The sequence below is a fragment of the Triticum aestivum genome, chromosome 6A, assembly GCF_018294505.1.
Source record: "Triticum aestivum cultivar Chinese Spring chromosome 6A, IWGSC CS RefSeq v2.1, whole genome shotgun sequence".
Taxonomy (NCBI): domain Eukaryota; kingdom Viridiplantae; phylum Streptophyta; class Magnoliopsida; order Poales; family Poaceae; genus Triticum; species Triticum aestivum.
In genome coordinates this window covers 613970567-613989152 of record NC_057809.1, presented here as the reverse complement: position 1 = coordinate 613989152, position 18586 = coordinate 613970567, and the positions used below count along the sequence as shown (strand labels likewise).

The following is an 18586-nucleotide window of genomic DNA, read 5'->3' as shown; positions in this document are numbered from 1 at the left end:
ACCTGGGTATTTGATACTGGTTCTGTTGCTAATATTTGCAACTCGAAACAGGGACTACGGATTAAGCGAAGATTAGCTAAGGACGAGGTGACGATGCGCGTGGGAAACGGTTCCAAAGTCGATGTGATCGCGGCCGGCACGCTACCTCTACATCTACCTTCGGGATTAATATTAGACCTAAATAATTGTTATTTGGTGCCAGCGTTGAGCATGAACATTATATCTGGATCTTGTTTAATGCGAGACGGTTATTCATTTAAATCAGAGAATAATGCTTGTTCTATTTATATGAGTAATATCTTTTATGGTCATGCACCCTTGAAGAGTGGTCTATTCTTGTTAAATCTCGATAGTAGTGATACACATATTCATAATGTAGAAGCCAAAAGATGCAGAGTTGATAATGATAGTGCAACTTATTTGTGACACTGCCGTTTAGGTCATATCGGTATAAAGCGCATGAAGAAACTCCATACTGATGGACTTTTGGAACCACTTGATTATGAATCACTTGGTACTTGCGAACCGTGCCTCATGGGCAAATGACTAAAACACCGTTCTCCGGTACTATGGAGAGAGCAACAGATTTATTGGAAATCATACATACCGATGTATGTGGTCCGATGAATATTGAGGCTCGTGGCGGATATCGTTATTTTCTCACCTTCACAGATGATTTAAGCAGATATGGGTATATCTACTTGATGAAACACAAGTCTGAAACATTTGAAAAGTTCAAGGAATTTCAGAGTAAAGTTGAAAATCATCGTAACAAGAAAATAAAGTTTCTACGATCTGATCGTGGAGGAGAATATTTAAGTTACGAGTTTGGTGTACATTTGAAAAAATGTGGAATAGTTCCGCAACTCACGCCACCCGGAACACCACAGCGTAATGGTGTGTCCGAACGTCGTAATCGTACTTTACTAGATATGGTACGATCTATGATGTCTCTTACTGATTTACCGCTATCATTTTGGGGATACGCTTTAGAGACGGCCGCATTCACGTTAAATAGGGCACCATCAAAATCCGTTGAGACGACGCCTTATGAACTGTGGTTTGGCAAGAAACCAAAGTTGTCGTTTCTTAAAGTTTGGGGTTGCGATGCTTATGTGAAAAAGCTTCAACCTGATAAGCTCGAACCCAAATCGGAAAAATGTGTCTTCATAGGATATCCAAAGGAAACTATTGGATACACCTTCTATCACAGATCCGAAGGCAAGACTTTTGTTGCTAAATTCGGAAAATTTCTCGAGAAGGAGTTTCTCTCGAAAGAAGTGAGTGGGAGGAAAGTAGAACTTGATGAGGTAACTATACCCGCTCCCTTATTAGAAAGTAGTACATCACAGAAAACTGTTTCTGCGACACCTACACCAATAAGTGAGGAAGTTGATGATAATGATCATGAAACTTCAGAACAAGATACTACTGAACCTCGTAGATCAACCAGAGCAAGATCCGTGCCAGAGTGGTACGGTAATCCAGTTCTGGAAGTCATGCTACTAGATCATGATGAACCTACGAACTATGAAGAAGCGATGGTGAGCCCAGATTCCGCAAAGTGGCTTGAGGCCATGAAATCTGAGATGGGATCCATGTATGAGAACAAAGTATGGACTTTGGTTGACTTGCCTGATGATCGGCAAGCAATTGAGAATAAATGGATCTTCAAGAAAAAGACTGACGCTGACGGTAATGTTACTGTCTATAAAGCTCGACTTGTTGCAAAAGGTTTTCGACAAGTTCAAGGGGTTGACTATGATGAGACATTCTCACCCGTAGCGATGCTTAAGTCTGTCAGAATCATGTTAGCAATTGCCGCATTTTATGATTATGAAATTTGGCAGATGGATGTCAAAACTGCATTCCTGAATGGATTTCTCGAAGAAGAGTTGTATATGATGCAACCGGAAGGTTTTGTCGATCCAAAGGGAGCTAACAAAGTGTGCAAACTCCAGCGATCCATTTATCGACTGGTGCAAGCATCTCGGAGTTGGAATAAACGCTTTGATAGTGTGATCAAAGCATTTGGCTTTATACAGACTTTTGGAGAAGCCTGTATTTACAAGAAAGTGAGTGGGAGCTCTGTAGCATTTCTAATATTATATGTGGATGACATATTGCTGATTGGAAATGATGTAGAATTTCTGGATAGCATAAAGGGATACTTGAATAAGAGTTTTTCAATGAAAGACCTCGGTGAAGCTGCTTACATATTGGGCATTAAGATCTATAGAGATAGATCAAGACGCTTAATTGGACTTTCACAAAGCACATACCTTGACAAGATTTTGAAGAAGTTCAAGATGGATCAAGCAAAGAAAGGGTTCTTGCCTGTGTTACAAGGTGTGAAGTTGAGTTAGACTCAATGCCCGACCACTGCAGAAGATAGAGAGAAAATGAAAGATGTTCCCTATGCTTCAGCCATAGGCTCTATCATGTATGCAATGCTGTGTACCAGACCTGATGTGTGCCTTGCTATAAGTTTAGCAGGGAGGTACCAAAGTAATCCAGGAGTGGATCACTGGACAGCGGTCAAGAACATCCTGAAATACCTGAAAAGGACTAAGGATATGTTTCTCGTATATGGAGGTGACAAAGAGCTCACCGTAAGAGGTTACGTTGATGCAAGCTTTGACACTGATCCGGACTACAACCACAAGAAAATCAGCCTAGCCTAGCTACAACACAAGCACTTGTCAACCTGTGTCGATACATCAAGCAATCATTTGAAAAAAGGTTGTATTATTCAAGCAAAGTATTCCTATAACCAGTCAGTCTAATAGTTTGCAAAATAACTTCATAAATATATTTAACACAACTATCCATTTCAGCAGAAAATAATGTCTTTATAGCAGCAGCAGCAACAACAACAACATGGACTAAATGGCTAGCAAGGAGTTTAGTAACATGCACTAATTGAAAAGAGGAGTACCTCAGTTATTCCATTTCAGCTCTCAGCCACATAAGAGCAGTCTCCGGTCTGGCACTCACGAAAATCTCTCGGTTCTCGGGGATCTTGAAGACTCGGAAAGCCTTGACTTCTTCTTCAAGTGTGATCTCCATTGTTTTCAGCAGATCAATGCAGTTTTTGATAGAGTACTCATCCACGACCTTTGGCTTATTCCTCTCATCCTCCACCTGCTTCGTCCTTATGTCCAAGTACTTCTCCATCATTGCAGCCACATCACCATTCGCCCCCCTCCTTCTCTTTGGTTCTTTCTCTTCTCCATTTCTTGAGGGTGCAGTAGCCAAATTTGGTTGAGTTTGCTCGGGCTCCACATCAATGTTTTCTTGCACGTAAACCTCCTCAACATCTTCATCAATCTGCACCCTTTCTCCTCCAAGATTCTCACCATCAACTGATGTTTCTCCTTGATTCTTGCTAGCTCCTCCAAGATTCTCGAGATCTAATTGGGTTGAGCAATGTGATGACTCGATAGAGGTGAAGTTATATGTCCCTTTTGCAGTTTGGCCTACAAGTTAAAGTGACAATCAAATATAAGATTTCAAACTAGAAGAGTAAACAAACATAAAACAATGACATGAGTATATGAATGAAGTTGATAACTAACCATCATGCAATTCTCCCAAAGCTTCAAAAAGAGGGAAGGCTTTTGTCTTGAACTTTCCAGCTTTAGGGTGTGACTACATAGTTGACAAGAAAATGATATTAGAGCATGCAACAAGTAATGAAACTTTTAGGGAATAACAATGACATTCTTACTATGATGATGTTTTTCCAAAGTGGTGGATCCGCTAGAATCCTGCACTGCCGGTCGTCCCATGAAACGCCGCTTTGCTTCCTTATCTCTTTGATCATCTTGTATTCTCTTTTCAACTCTTTTTCCTTTTCTTGGATTTTCTTCTTCTCGTACCTAGCATAAGGATTCTTTTGGTGGAATTTCTTCACTATCGTATTCCATGCTTCTGAGCTCCATCCATTTTGACCCTTATGTTCAGGTGTATCATGCTCACGAAGCAAGTCCACAAGATCTTTCTCAAGGCTTGCATTCCACTGTGCTCTATCTTCTGCATTTCCACATTGTATGTTAATGTACCTTTTTCTATCTTAACTATTTTGGTTTTAAGCAAATAAAGGGGGTGTTTGTTTCAGGGACTTTTTAGTCCCAGAGACTAGAAAAAGTCCCTAAAAAGTCCCTAGAAACCAAACGGGAGGGGCTTTTTCTACAGGGACTAGAAAAAGACTCTATTGGAGAGTCTTTTTTGATTAGTCCCTGGGACTAGAAAAAGTCCTAGGACTTCTGAAACAAACACCCCAAAGTCCCGACAAGAGAAATAAAGTCACGGCTAGTTTATTACCTTTGGGAGACCCTCTCATCCTCTTTGTCACACTGCTTGTAGGAGGTGATGCTCTATCCCTTTCGACAGCTTTTTTGAGGAGGCTCAACCTTGGTGACCCTCGAGCAGTCATCATAGTGACTTCTGAACAATATTCATGACATGAACAACAGAAAAAAAAAACATAAACGTCTACACTATACTTATTACTACTACACTACAAATGACAAGTTATGCATGTCGATAATCAGCCCACATTTGATGAGCAATGGCATCTCTAAGGTTGTCGCCTTCATGGTTGATTTGATGATTTTGAGGAATATCACCGTCAGGAAGATCAACAAAATTCATGACAGGTATATTGTTTGGTTGGTTATCTAACCAACGCTCATCTCCTTTTTTAGATCGGATGATGTTATGTAAGATTGCCGCCGCTGCTGGTAGCTTGACTTGGTTCTCTATTCGATGATGCGTGCCCACTTTTAGGATTGGGAACCGCTTCTTCAAGATTCCTAATCCCCGTTCGACGTGATTTCGTAACACGGCATGCCGGAGATTGAATAGCTCGCTGTGATTTTGGGGTCGATGGCGACCACGTGCAAACTCCTTCAGATGGTACCGAACACCACGATACGGTGCCAAGAAGTAAGGTGTGTTGGCATAACCACCATCAACCAGATAAAACTTGCCCGGAGGTACATGAAACCCACTATTAAGTGCTGACCGGAGAACTTTAGCATCGGTAGCAGATCCCTCCCAGCCACAAGAAATGAAGGTGAAGTTCAGGTCCAAGTCGCACACGACCATAACATTATGGCTTAGGGTCCCTTTCCTATTTCTGAATGGTGCGGCTTTTTCTCCTGAAATTGTTATGGGAACATGTGTCCCATCAATTGCCCCAATGCAGTTCTGCAATGAAATACTATAACTTAGCACCTATAACATGAAGAGTAAGTTATCGATGTGGATCAAAGTTGGCGAAGCAAAAACCTGAAAATAAGGAAAGAATCTCGTGTCCGACTGAATCTTCGGATGCACTTGACTGGGATTTGGAGGCTTCAAAAAATGCTTGGAGAGAATAGGGATGATGTCAAAGAAATTCTTCATTTGCCAATGGAAAGTATCCCTGCTGTGACCAAACCGAACTTGAAGGTCTTCAAATGAAGAATTATGGGATAACATCCACAGAAATGATGCTAGTTTCTCTTCGACTTTAATTCTGGTATCTTTCACCAACTTCTCCCTTCGAAGATAATTAGCCAAAGATTTGAAGATACGCGGCTCCATCCTAAATGCTACCCGACAGTTTTTGACGTGCCCTTCGAGTAACTCCTTAACAAACATCTCGCCTGTTAGCGATGATGTATGACGCGGAATCCTCCGCTCCCTAAGAGCAACTCCATCGGTCTCTATCAAATGTAGTGCAGGGAAAACAAATAACATCATTTCGTCATCCTCCTCCTCCCTTTTCCTAACATGATCCCTCATTTCAGGATCCATTCCAAGTCTAAAGAAGAAAAATGTGGCTAGTTATTACTACTACACCAAAACAGTAAGAGTGCAAGTTGTACAAACAAACAGTTTACCAAAAAAAACAACTGTAGTAAGAGCTAAAATTCTTCAACAACTACAATGTCTAGTATGTAAGATATTAACATAGCTCTCAGCTTACCAAAAAACAGTTTGTAACACAGATCTATCGACCAAGCAATAATAACCAACAGTACATGAATAAGGAGAAGATTAAAACAAGAGGATTAATCTACCTTGTCCTTCACGATGCTGCCCAATTCAGGGTCTTGCTGCAGCTGTGAGGCGGCGAAGCTAGCTTATATCTGGCATCATCAAAATATCTGGCATTGGAACATCATCTAACAAAAAGGACAACACTAGAAAAAAAGGACAGCTGCAATGTGTACCAATGAAGAACAGATGATAATCATACACCATGAAGAGAACAATTATATAATCTACCAATGATCATACCCGAAGTATCTTTTGTTCGGACATAAAAAATCTTTGGAAGTATGTGCTCTGCTGCTAACAGAGATTAGGTTCACATACTACATTTTGGGACGAACATCATACTGTACTATCAGCAGCCAGCAACAAAAACAACATGCATTGTTGTTCCTCCAGATTAGATAGTCCTTCTTTATACCAAGAGATAGACTAACAATTATACTACTACTACAATAATTATGTCGAGAAAAATAAAACAAATCCAAATTACTAACACCAAATCGTACTGCTGACTCCATTTACTAACACAAAATTGTACTGCTGACTCCAGTACAAATTACTAACAAGGGGAAGACAGATCTTGACGACCACATTTGGGAAGACAAATCATGAAATAACAATTGATGCTAGTTCCTAGGAAACCCCAAGAAAAGTCTTGACCTTGACGACCACATTCGGGAAGACAGATCAATATTTGTCTACGTTTTCATGGAGGGGGCAAATCAGTGCTGCTAGAGAGAGAGGCGGTGGGAGGGAGGGGGGAGGAGGGAGAGAGAGAACTAACCAGAGATCTCCTCGCCTGCAGCAACCACTTCTCCGGAGCTAGGGTTCTGGCCGCGGGCCCGCGGCAAGGGGGCGGCGGGGGAGATGGGACAATCAGAGGCTAGGGTTCCGGCGGGCTTCGTGGCAGGTCGTCGAAGCAGGAGGGCACCCTCCTCCTCCGGGTAGGTTGCGCCGCCGTCGTCCGCTCGTCCCCGCCGCCTCCTTGCCGCCGCTTCTGTCGCTCGGGAGAGATGAGACGAGCGCCTCGCTCGGGGATTCCTTCCACGGGGTGCTAGTGGATGATGTTTTCCGTGTGGGTTTGGAGAGGTTTGGGCCGAGGAAATACAACGCGGGGCTTAACCGAACGAGAAAAACTGGATGGGCCGGGTTTATTCCCCGGTGGGGGTAATCCCTGCGGACCCGCGTGGATTGAACCCGAAACCTCGCTGGGCTGGGCGTAACCGAACAAGGCCTGCACATACGGACTGCTAGCTTATACATTCCCATTTATCTAAGTTAAATTGGCTTGCACATACGGACTGCTAGCTTACTTACGCAATGCCCTCTTTTCTTCTACTATAAAAAAACAACGCAGCCACAGACATGGGCTTCATGACAGGTGCGGCGTGCCGCCGCACCTCCACCTTCTAGTAGCAGATTATTTCAACTATAAGTCCTGGGTTTTAAGAGATCCCAGAAGATATCCTGCAGATATCTCTCTTAAGCATTGGAAGGCCTGTCGGTGACGGCGAGCCAACTTGGTGCTCAAAAAAGAGTCAGGTGTAACCTTGATGAACCCTTTCTGAGAGTTCACACCATCTCGCTAGCCCTACATAAAGGGAGGAGAGGTCTGCACAGCGGATCCAAGTTCTATATGGTAAACATCATCATCAAGCTTAGGACTAGATACAAACCCTAGTCGCCGAGTTGCCTCCAAACTCGCCGGGTTCACCATTGTACCATCGGACAAGAACGATTGAATAACACGATGGTACGTATTTACACCAATCTGTATGAATAGATGACTACAAATAATTAACAAGAAAAATCAACATCGGCTCTCTTCAACTTAAAAAGATAGAGCATACGTGAAAGATCTAACGAGGAGAGGTAGTAACTATGTACATGTCCCCAGAAAAAAAAAACGCTTTACAAGTTTTTGAACTCCTTGTGCCTTCAAATCTTGTTCTGGATCTTGGGTGCCACGACGAGAGGGTTCTGCTGCACGATCTTCTCACGGCCGGCCTTCTTGTAGTCGAAGTCGCACGCATGCCCGTCCACGTAGCGGTGCAGCGAGCAGAAGGTGCCACCGCACCTGCAGGCGAACCCCAGCAGCCCCACCTTCTTCTTGCACGCCATGCACCTGGTCGGCTTCTTCGCCGGCGCTTCGGCGGTCGGCACCTCGGCGGCGGCAGCTGCAGAGTGATCCTGCAGGCTCAGCGACGTCTTGAGGTTGAAGGCGAGGTTGGCCGCGTCGTCGGCCTTGACCATCGTCTTCCCCTCGACGGCGGGGGCAACCATGTCGGTGGCCTTGAGGTGGTCGCGGTAGCACTTGGAGCACATGTTCTCGGTCGCCGCGTTCCCGTAGAACCCGCAGCCGTTCGCGCACAGCACTGCGGTGCCGGCGCCGGCGGCCTGCGTCGGCGACGACTCCTGCCCGTGCGCCATCTATCAGCTCTGATCTTCTGATCGAAAAGGACGCGATCGATCGCTTGTCGTTCGGTTGCTCTTCGTCCTCGTGCGTGGCTTCTCTCTTGACGAGGCCCCGAGGTCGTCATCCCGTGGGCTTTTAAGAGGTCCCGCTACGCCGGGTGACCACAACAGCGTTTCACAGGCGAATTCGGACACGGAGACCGATTTCCAACCCTGGTCGGTCCACACCATACTACGGTGTTCAGTTTTGAACGTGTCCGTTCATTGCCATGAGATATAAAGATTCTATACATCTTTGTAAAATCTACATATATTTTTTAACATAATACGGATGCAAGCCTCATATATACGCGCATACACTCAATCATATGAACGCACATATACACATCCTACTTCTATGAGATCCTCCAAGAAATTAAGCGTCAGAAATTCTAAAATAAATACAGGATAAATGTGATCACCAGGATTTGAATCCTGGTAGGCTGAGGATACCACCGACCTCTAACCAGTCAACCCCGGGTTGGCATGTGGTCACCTCATCATCATGTCTCTGATGCAAGCAATAAAAGTGCTATATGACATGCATAAAAAGGTTTCATAGACATGGTCAAAGGGCTGCTTGCCTTGGTTCGCTTGGTCTTCAAAGTCTTCAAGTCCTTCTCCTTCTTCATCTCCAACTACTTCGTCAAACACGGGATCTATTCGTCGCAATAGAAACAACAGAGAAATAAGGCAATAATATAAACAGAAAAGTCAAAGTGCTCACAAAAATGTCAACCTATTTTTGTTAAATACTAGGAGGAAAACTAAGAAGGGGAAAATTCTTAGTTTTGGATTTGGAGCTACAGGGACAAAGTAATGACTTTTCAAACAGGGATTTAATTGCTCAAATTTGAATTTAAATTTGAATAGTACAGAAGAGTTGGTTGGGCATGTATGAAAGCTACACCATCAAATAGGTGGGATTTTTACAAGATTTTAGGAACTAGAATTATTGCATTTGGATTAATATTTAATCCTGTGGAATTTTTGGAAAAGGGACAAAAAAGAAAAAGAGAAAGGGCACTGTGCCCGCTGGGCCAGAACAGTTGCAGTGCAGCAGGCCCAGAGGGGAAAAGGCCCAGGCGAGCCAGCGCGCGCCAGATTTTCAAACCTGACGGGCGGGGCCCGGGCGTTAGCTAGAGAGAGAGAGAGAGAGAGAGAGAGAGAGAGGGGGGCGAGGGAGAGGTGAGGATGACAGGTGGGCTCCACCTGTCATCTCTAACCTCGCGGCAGAGAGGTCGGCGAGCTCACCGGCGACGCTATAGGGCACGACAGGTCGAGCGGGTGGCACCGTTGGACTCAGGGGTATGTCGCCGTTCAGGTGATGGTGGAGGTGGTCGTCGGAGCAGCCTGGTTCGCCGGCGACGAGGTCACGCGGCAGTGGTGCTTCGGGCGTCGGTGGTTCCGGCCGTTCTCGGCTGCAAAAGAGCGGGTAAGAGAGGGGGAAGGGTCAGTGATGACGTGCGGTTCCAGATCGAGAGAGAGCGGGGGCGGAGGAGGCCTGTACTGTGCGAACGCCGACGAGCCGAGGCGGCGGCGCTCGAGCTCGATCTCGAGCTCGGGCGGCTCTAAAGACAAATGGGTGGTGCGGGAGGTTGATTAGGAGTGTGGGGGAGCGACAGGGAGTGAGAGAGAGGCTCGGGGTCGCCTTATATAGGCTGGCCGAGGTCCATCGTAGGCGCGACCTACGGGTGTCCGCAGGATCGACTCGGGTGGCCGTTAGAGAGGAAATGAAGGGCTCGGGGGTGTTCGTTGGAGTGGTTTAGGGTGCCAGGGAGGGAGAGGAGGAGCGGGACGAGCTGTGGGCGGGCTACACGAGAGGCACGAGCATTGGCCGAGTGGGCGGCGCTCTGGCGCGAGCTGCAGTAGAGAGGGGAGGGCGCTGGAGCAAGTGGCTGGCGTGGAGCGAATGTCGAGGGGCATCGACTTGCGCGCGGGGGAGGCTCGAGGTGGTCGGGGGCACGGCGTCAACGGTCGGGTGCCCTGCCAGGCGCTCCAGAGCGCAACTTTGGGCCGGCAATCCGCGTTTTTCCCGCGTCCACTTGCGTCTGGCAGCTGCAGGGGGCGTGGGCAAAAGCTGGGGAGAGCCTTGGATGCTCCGGAAAGCTGAGGGGAGAGAAGGAGGCTGAGAGAGAGGGAGGAATCCACTGTCCAGAGAAGAAAAATGGGGTTCTCCCCCCTTCATCATTGCTTCCTCGGGCATAAAAGCATGAAGGTGCTAGAGGGGGACTAGGAGGGACTGTGGTAAAACTTTGAGCCCATGGAGATTAGTGGAAGGGGTCAGAATGGTGTTTTTGGAAATGTGGCAGAAGGTGTTTGTTGTTGGTTTGGGCAAGAAAATGAATTACACTTGCCATGAGACTCCACAGGATGAAATGGAACATATAATTAGGGCCTTCCACCAATTTTGAGCTCATTTGGGCAAAGTTGCCAATGAAACTTTTGTAAACCCTAGAAATCAACAGAAATGCATTTACCAAGATATAGTCATGCAAAACCATTCCCCTTGATGCACCACTTGGTGTAGTGTCATCATTTGGTCTTTTGAGCATGACCACAAAGTTTGGGGGCATTTGGAATAAGTTAGCAATGTAGAGTTGTTCAAACTTGAATCTGGACAGAGATGGTTTTGGGGCACTTTGGTGAACCAAACTAGTTTGGATTGAGCTGAAACTTTGCATGGTCATCATATTATGCATATGTGACCTGCTAGAATTGTCCTGGATTTATTGGAAAATATTTCTTGTAGAAATATTTCAAATACTTGAAATGGACAGAAATGGTTTTGGAGGGTTTTTTCCAATATTTTGAACATGACCATGTGCTGAAACTCTTATATATGGAAAATATATGTCCACTGAGTTTCCCTGTTTTTTCTCAAATATTTTTGAATCATTTAAATAATGCTAACCTATTAAAGACCATTTCTGGCCTAAAGAAAAAGCCTTTAAATAAAATAGGAAAATTAATTTTAAAATTATATTTTTGTTGTTTATGGAGGTCCTATATCCAATAGGTTTCAATTATACTCTTTGAAATATTTTTCATACCCCAAATCAAGTACTTGTAGTGCAAACCTCAATTCATGGGTTTTTGGAAAACTAATTTTTGAAAATACTATTTGGCCAAATTATTTTTGTAAGAAAATACTATATTGCACTATACACATGGCATGATCATTGGGCAGAAGTTTGGGGCAGGGAGATGAAGTATATAAAGTGGAGTAGTTGACTTTAAAGAGCACTTGAAAATCAAAACTCCAAATAAAAAGCCAAATAATGCAAAAAAAATGTTGGTCCAAATTTTCATGCTTTATTAATGCAAATGACATGTTACAAAATGCAGGGTGTGACAATAACCCTGACTAGACCCGTCGACCAAGAGGACAAAATGACCAGATCTTGAGCAAGGTAGATCGGCGGTGGCCCCGCTGCCCGCCTTGATGTAGCATCCACGTCGGATCCATCAGTGGCCTTCCCATGGCGGTGATGAGTGCAAGAAACCATCGCAAGGTCATCACACGCCGACGGGAGAGGAGACGGCGGTTCCGGGACCTTGGATCCGAGGAATGGGTTGTAGGCACCAAGGTGAGGCAGCACACGTCCTTGCCGTCACCATCCTCCGCCAGGCTTGCCCGGCGGCCTCCAACAACGACGGCGGGGGAGGGAGTAGCAGAGACGAAGGCTAGGAGCGACGGCGGCTGCTACCTCCGGAGTGGCTATGTGTTTGTAACCATGGGTGAACTGATTGTTGGTAACTTTCGGTATTTATCTATGTTAAATTGGCTTGCACATACCGACCGGTAGCATACTTACCCGGTGCCCTCTTTTCTTCTATAAGAAAAACAACGCAGCCACAAACATGGGCTTCATGACGGGTGCGGCGTGCCGCCGCACCTCCACCTTCTAGTAGCAGATTATTTCAGCTACAAGTCCTGGGTTCTAAGAGATTCTAGAAGATATATATATCTCTGTTAAGCATTGGAAGGCCTGTCGGTGACAGCGAGCCAACTTGGTGCACAAAAAAGAGTTCACACAGCGGATCCAAGTTTACATGGTCAACATCATCATCAAGCTTAGGACTAGATACAAACCCTAGTCGTCGAGTTGCCTCCAAACTCGCCGGGTTGACCATTGTGCCATCGGACAAGAACGATCGAATAACACGATGGTATGTATTTACACCAATCTGTATGAATAGATGACTACTAATAATTAACAAGAAAAATCAACATCGGCTCTCTTCAACTTAAAAAGATAGAGCATACGTGAAAGATCTAAGAGGAGAGGTAGTAACTATGTACATGTCCCCAGAAAAAAAACGCTTTACAAGTTCTTGAACTCCTTGTGCCTTCAAATCTTGTTCTGGATCTTGGGTGCCACGACGAGAGGGTTCTGCTGCGCGATCTTCTCACGGCCGGCCTTCTTGTAGTCGAAGCCGCACGCATGCCCGTCCACGTAGCGGTGCAGCGAGCAGAAGGTGCCACCGCACCTGCAAGCGAACCCCAGCAGCCCCACCTTCTTCTTGCACGCCATGCACCTGGTCAGCTTCTTCGCCGGCGCTTCGGCGGTCGGCACCTCGGCGGCGGCAGCTGCAGAGTGATCCTGCAGGCTCAGCGACGTCTTGAGGTTTAAGGCGAGGTTGGCCACGTCGGCGGCCTCCTTGACCTTCGTCTTCCCCTCGACGGTGGGGCCGGGGGCAGCCGTGTCGGTGTCGGTGGCCTTGAGGTGGTCGCGGTAGCACTTGGAGCACATGTTCTTGGTCGCCGCGCTCCCGTAGAACCCGCAGCCGTTCGCGCACAGCACTGCGGTGCCGGCGCCGGCGGCCTGCGTCGGCGACGACTCCTGCCCGTGCGCCATCTATCAGCTCTGATCTTCTGATCGAAAAGGACGCGATCGATCGCTTGTCGTTCGGTTGCTCTTCGTCCTCGTGCGTGGCTTCTCTCTTGACGAGGCCCCGAGGTCGTCATCCCGTGGGCTTTTAAGAGGTCCCGCTACGCCGGGTGACCACAACAGCGTTTCACAGGCGAATTCGGACACGGAGACCGATTTCCAACCCTGGTCGGTCCACACCATACTACGGTGTTCAGTTTTGAACGTGTCCGTTCATTGCCATGAGATATAAAGATTCTATACATCTTTGTAAAATCTACATATATTTTTTAACATAATATGGATGCAAGCCTCATATATACGCGCATACACTCAATCATATGAACGCACATATACACATCCTACTTCTATGAGATCCTCCAAGAAATTAAGCGTCAGAAATTCTAAAATAAATACAGGATAAATGTGATCACCAGGATTTGAATCCTGGTAGGCTGAGGATACCACCGACCTCTAACCACTCAACCCCGGGTTGGTTCACACATACACACACAAAAAAAAAAAACAGTTACATATTGTAGCGTGCGTAAATCAACTACAGTGTCCATACACCACAAGTTTTGAGGCAGCAACGCTACTCTTTTTCTTTATCTCTGAATTCATATAATCTCTGGAAAAATTTTATGTACAACCTGTATTAGTAACACATGTGAGCAAGATAAAGATGCTATTTATGTAGTATAAAGGGACATACAGTATGGTTTTATGGAAAAATAACATGGCAATTTGGTAAAATTAAACCGGCAACCAACTAGACAAGTGACGACAAAATACCCTGGCAACTGGTTTTTACAACCACTGACATTTTTTATGAAATAACTGGCCAGGTAGGACTTAAATGGCAAGCGCAGCAAAATAATGCGACAGCTAGTTTGTACAACGACTGACAAGCTTTAGGAGACAACTGAGTATAATTGAACATATAAGCACAAAAAAAAACACAACGATAACTAGTTTTTAAAACAATCACCCAGTTTTATTAACCAACATGGCAACTGGATAGAATTAAGATAAGTACAACAAAACACCATGACAACTAGATTGTACAATAATGGACAGGCTTTATGAGAAAACACGACAACTAGATGGAATTAAAATGACAAGCATAGCAAAATATTGTGTCAACTCGATTCTTATAAATACTGACAAGCTTTATTAGACAATACGGTAACTAGGTAGAATTAAAATGACAAGCACAACAAAACATTAAGGTAACTGAATCTTATAAGTACCGACAAAGTTTTATAAAATGACGTGACTATTTGGTAGAATTAAATTGGCAACCAGCTAGGCAAGTCGAACAAATCATTTATGGAACATTATTTGTATATGCTAATATGTTTTCTTTACATGTTGCTTAAAAATCGTCAACAATACAAGAACAAATTTTTTTCATAAATAGTGACATAAGCTATTACTAGCAAAAAGGCCCGTGCGTTGCAACGGGAGAAAAAAATACCACACTCTTAATTTACAAAAAATTGTCTACGTTTTGAGAATTTGTAGTTACGACCCAAACAATGATGCTCTTAGCCTACAAAAGTGCAGTTCAAGATTCCACATGTATTCTATTTCAACACGGCTTGCTTATAGATTTAATCCGTACAAAGAAATGGGCAAGTGATCATGCATTTATTCATGGCATGTATGAAATGGGGTATTGTTATGGGCCGGTAAAGGAAAACGACAAAAACAGTCGATGAAACATTAGCACACTACATTATGTGCATCAAGGGCAGTTTTCAGTTTAAGCATCACCAACTTAGGGTTATTCTTGAACACTTTTTTGCACATGCATATTTCTTAAATACATGAAGAGGATACAAGATTTTTATTGCTTGTGATCCATGTCCTTATTTATTGGTTTTCTCTTGCAAATTTATCTTCAATTTTGTGTCCAATCTTGATTTTGCTGAGGAGTTTATCCCCGATCCGAATCACTACCGGTATGAAAGAAAGACGAATAATGTATTATTGATTAAGATTGCACCCTGGATAGTATTTTTTACAAAGTGTTAACAGGTAAAATAAAATTATATCCAGATTCTACATATTTTTCTAATCAAAATTGATATATGACATGTTAAATTTGGAGTTACAGTTTAGAAGATATGAGTATTTTAAAAAACATTTGATTTTGATATTTATTACGGGTTTAATGTCAGAAAAATCAGGGGGCTTTCTATAAAATAGCAGGACGGACTAAGAATACCTATTTCTTTTATTAGTAGGTATAGAGTAGTTGCAGCCTGCTCTTACTGTACCTAGCTACTAGTAATACTAGTACTTAGGGGGAAACTAATAGTCTTCCATTTGTAAAGTAAAATTTTATTGTGACTGTGGTCATACTTATGTTGCTGGCAATGGCAGAGCGACTTAGGGTACGTTTGTATCTAAGGCAAAAACTAAACGAGCCTTGCTGGACAAGGTTAGGCGTTTGGTATGGACAGAAAAATCTAGCTTTTGGTGGCAATTAACCTAATAACCGCTGTCAAAACCTTGCTCCTAAAGTAGAGCCAATTTGGCTCGCCCGTGCGGGCAACCAACAGGTGCAAAAAGAAAAAATCAATTCCACTTCCCTGTGCACTCGTAACATAACTCCCCTTCATGAGTGAGTCACCGTCCACGACGCGCCCACACCATTGAAGTTGTTTTATGTCATGTTATCCAGCGTATGGCATGTTGCAACCAAACAACCAGGTTTGCTCTTACGAGCTCTTGCTCAGACCGGCTAAGGAAATCTACCCTAGTTAAGCAAGGCTAGCTAATGAACCAAACGTGCCCGTAGAAGTCAGGGGGCAATGCCCCCCCCCCCCCCCCCCCCCCCCCCCCACACACACACACACACAACTAGTTTTGAGAAAAATGGGGTGGTGGCTGCTAGATTGGAATAAATTGTCTTGTGCCCCCTTCATATCTTCATCATTATTATTAACTATGATGCTTTAGACCTTCAGTTTTATTAATTATTTTAGAATTAGGTGATTTGTATTCAGACTTATCAGCACGTTGCATGTGCCATAAAATGAATGTAAAAAAGAATATACCCAAGCACTCATACCACCAAATTATAATAAAGTGGATCTCATGAGGCTAATGATTTTCTTTTTGCAGATGACACATGACTGTTTTGGGGACTCCCGTACTTCACCAAGATGTTGCTGCAGGACGGCAATGTGAATAAGTCATCTTACGTTGTGCACCGTGACCAAGAAAGATGGGAAAATGAGAGAAGTTAATGTTTATTTGCTAATTAATAGCATTGCATGCACTGAACTAACCACTGTATGTCGTGTTTGGTAGTCTCGAGTCATTGAAAACATGCACGGCCCACATCTCTTATTGGTTGATATGTCAAGAAACAAGAAACGGGGTGAGAGTTAATGCACCACGCCTAAGTGTTTTGGGATTATTTGGTTTTCTTAAGGTGACTTATACACCTAGACGGAGGGAGTATAAGGTTAGAACTTTTTTTAACTTTCTTTCTATCTCTTTTCTCTAATTAAATGTTTTTATCTAGGAGCACGCGTAGAGGCTTGCTCTTGCATGTTAGCCCACTCCATCATTTTTTCCTTGTCTCTCTCCTCCACATAGGCAAAGGTGCCATGTAAGCGGACTTATAGCCCACTATTGTACTTGCTCTTAGCCATCTCAAAAACAATCAACAACTCAATATCACCCTCCCGTTGGGTCCATCTGTCACGATTCACATCGTACTTAGGGTAATCACAAGAGAGTGCATGCGTGCGTAAGTGTAACAAGTGTATACACGTCTAAGTGTAACCATACACATACGTATATATGGATTCACATCGTACTTAGGGTAATCACAAGAGAGTGCATGCGTGCGTAAGTGTAACAAGAGTGTATACACGTCTAAGTGTAACCATACACATACGTATATACAATCCCTTGCGTTGTTGGTCTATTATTTTTTCTAGAGAAAAGTATACTTTTCGTCCCTTAATTATCGGTGGAGTCTAGATTTGGTCCCTCAACTTCAAAACCGGACAACTTGCACCCTTAACTTCTGAAACCGGACAAGATTCATCCCTGGTCACGGTTTTGACCAGTTTTGGTGCTATCCCACCCCGGTTTTGACCGTTCCAACTCAAATTTGCCTACCTTTTTCAAGTCCGCGTAATGTTTTCAAATTCGGTTACTTTTTTCAAATATGCGAACCTTTTTAAAATTTCTGTACTTTTTTTAATTTGTGTACCTTTTCCAAGTTCATGTAATTTTTCAAATATGCATAGTTTTTTAAAGTTCATTTATTTTTTTAAGTTAATTTAAATTTTTTAAATTGATGTACCTTTTCATATTTGAGTACATTTTTTTGGAAGAGTTCATGAATTTGAAAATTTTATGTGAACTTGAAAAAGTACACGGATATGGACTTCTTTTACGCAAAAATATGTGGATTTCAAAAATTGTTTCAAGTTGAAACAAGTATGTGAATTTCAAACAAAGTTCATGGATTTTAAAAGGAACGCGGATTTGAAAAAAAAATGCGGACTTTGAAAAGCATGTGGATTTGAAATAAGTATGCGAATTCCAAAAACAGTTCATGGCTTTGAAAAAACTAGGATTTGATAAAATTACACAAACTTGGGAAAAATACAGGGATTTGGAAAAAGTACGTAAATGTTAAAAAATCATGGATTTGAATAAAAGTACGAGAATTTCAGAATAGTTTGCTGATTTGAAAAAAGTATGTTTAGTTTTTGAAAAATAACACGACCTTGATAAAACTACGCGGAGTTGAAAATTGTATGTGAATTTAAAAAAATTCACAGATATAAAAAAATTACAGGAATATGAGTGAGAACCGGTCAAAACCGGGGTGAGTCAACACCAAAACCGGTCAAAACCGAGTCCAGGGACGAACCTTGTCCGGTTTCGGTAGTTGGGGATGCAAGTTGTCCGGTTTTAAAGTTGAGGGATCAAATCTAGACTTCACAAAAAGTTGAGGGACGAAAAATATACTTTTCTCTTTTTTTTCTAACCATTCATATGTTGTTCTATTTGCAATTAAAGAGTAGGAGTAGAAGATAAGGTGGTCCGCATAAATTAACACCTTTGAGCATCAGGACACGGTTGGTTTGGTTCTATGCATGGTTGGGAGTGCAACGGACATTATACACAAACCACATGAAGAAGACACTTCTACTACTGAGTATTTCCACATG

At 43.5% G+C, this 18586-nt stretch overlaps 3 protein-coding genes across 3 annotated transcripts; all 3 read right to left on the bottom strand.

Annotated features, from left to right (window-relative positions):
* Positions 1 to 2943: 2943 nt before the first annotated feature.
* Positions 2944 to 5719, bottom strand: LOC123129821 (uncharacterized). Its single transcript, XM_044549829.1, has 5 exons — positions 5655 to 5719; positions 4327 to 4449; positions 3731 to 4035; positions 3579 to 3651; positions 2944 to 3479 (listed from the first exon to the last, which is right to left on the bottom strand). Exons 2-5 carry the CDS (start codon positions 4439 to 4441, stop codon positions 2944 to 2946), a joined length of 1029 nt encoding a protein of 342 aa, XP_044405764.1. The 5' UTR covers positions 4442 to 4449; positions 5655 to 5719.
* Positions 5720 to 7806: 2087 nt separating this feature from the next.
* On the bottom strand, positions 7807 to 8557 carry LOC123131406 (zinc finger A20 and AN1 domain-containing stress-associated protein 12-like). The gene has a single exon (XM_044551091.1). The coding sequence runs from the start codon at positions 8476 to 8478 to the stop codon at positions 7987 to 7989; it is 492 nt and encodes a 163-aa protein (XP_044407026.1). The 5' UTR covers positions 8479 to 8557; the 3' UTR covers positions 7807 to 7986.
* A 4239-nt stretch (positions 8558 to 12796) lies between these two features.
* On the bottom strand, positions 12797 to 13443 carry LOC123131405 (zinc finger A20 and AN1 domain-containing stress-associated protein 12-like). Its single transcript, XM_044551090.1, has one exon. The coding sequence runs from the start codon at positions 13362 to 13364 to the stop codon at positions 12858 to 12860; it is 507 nt and encodes a 168-aa protein (XP_044407025.1). The 5' UTR covers positions 13365 to 13443; the 3' UTR covers positions 12797 to 12857.
* Positions 13444 to 18586: the final 5143 nt, after the last annotated feature.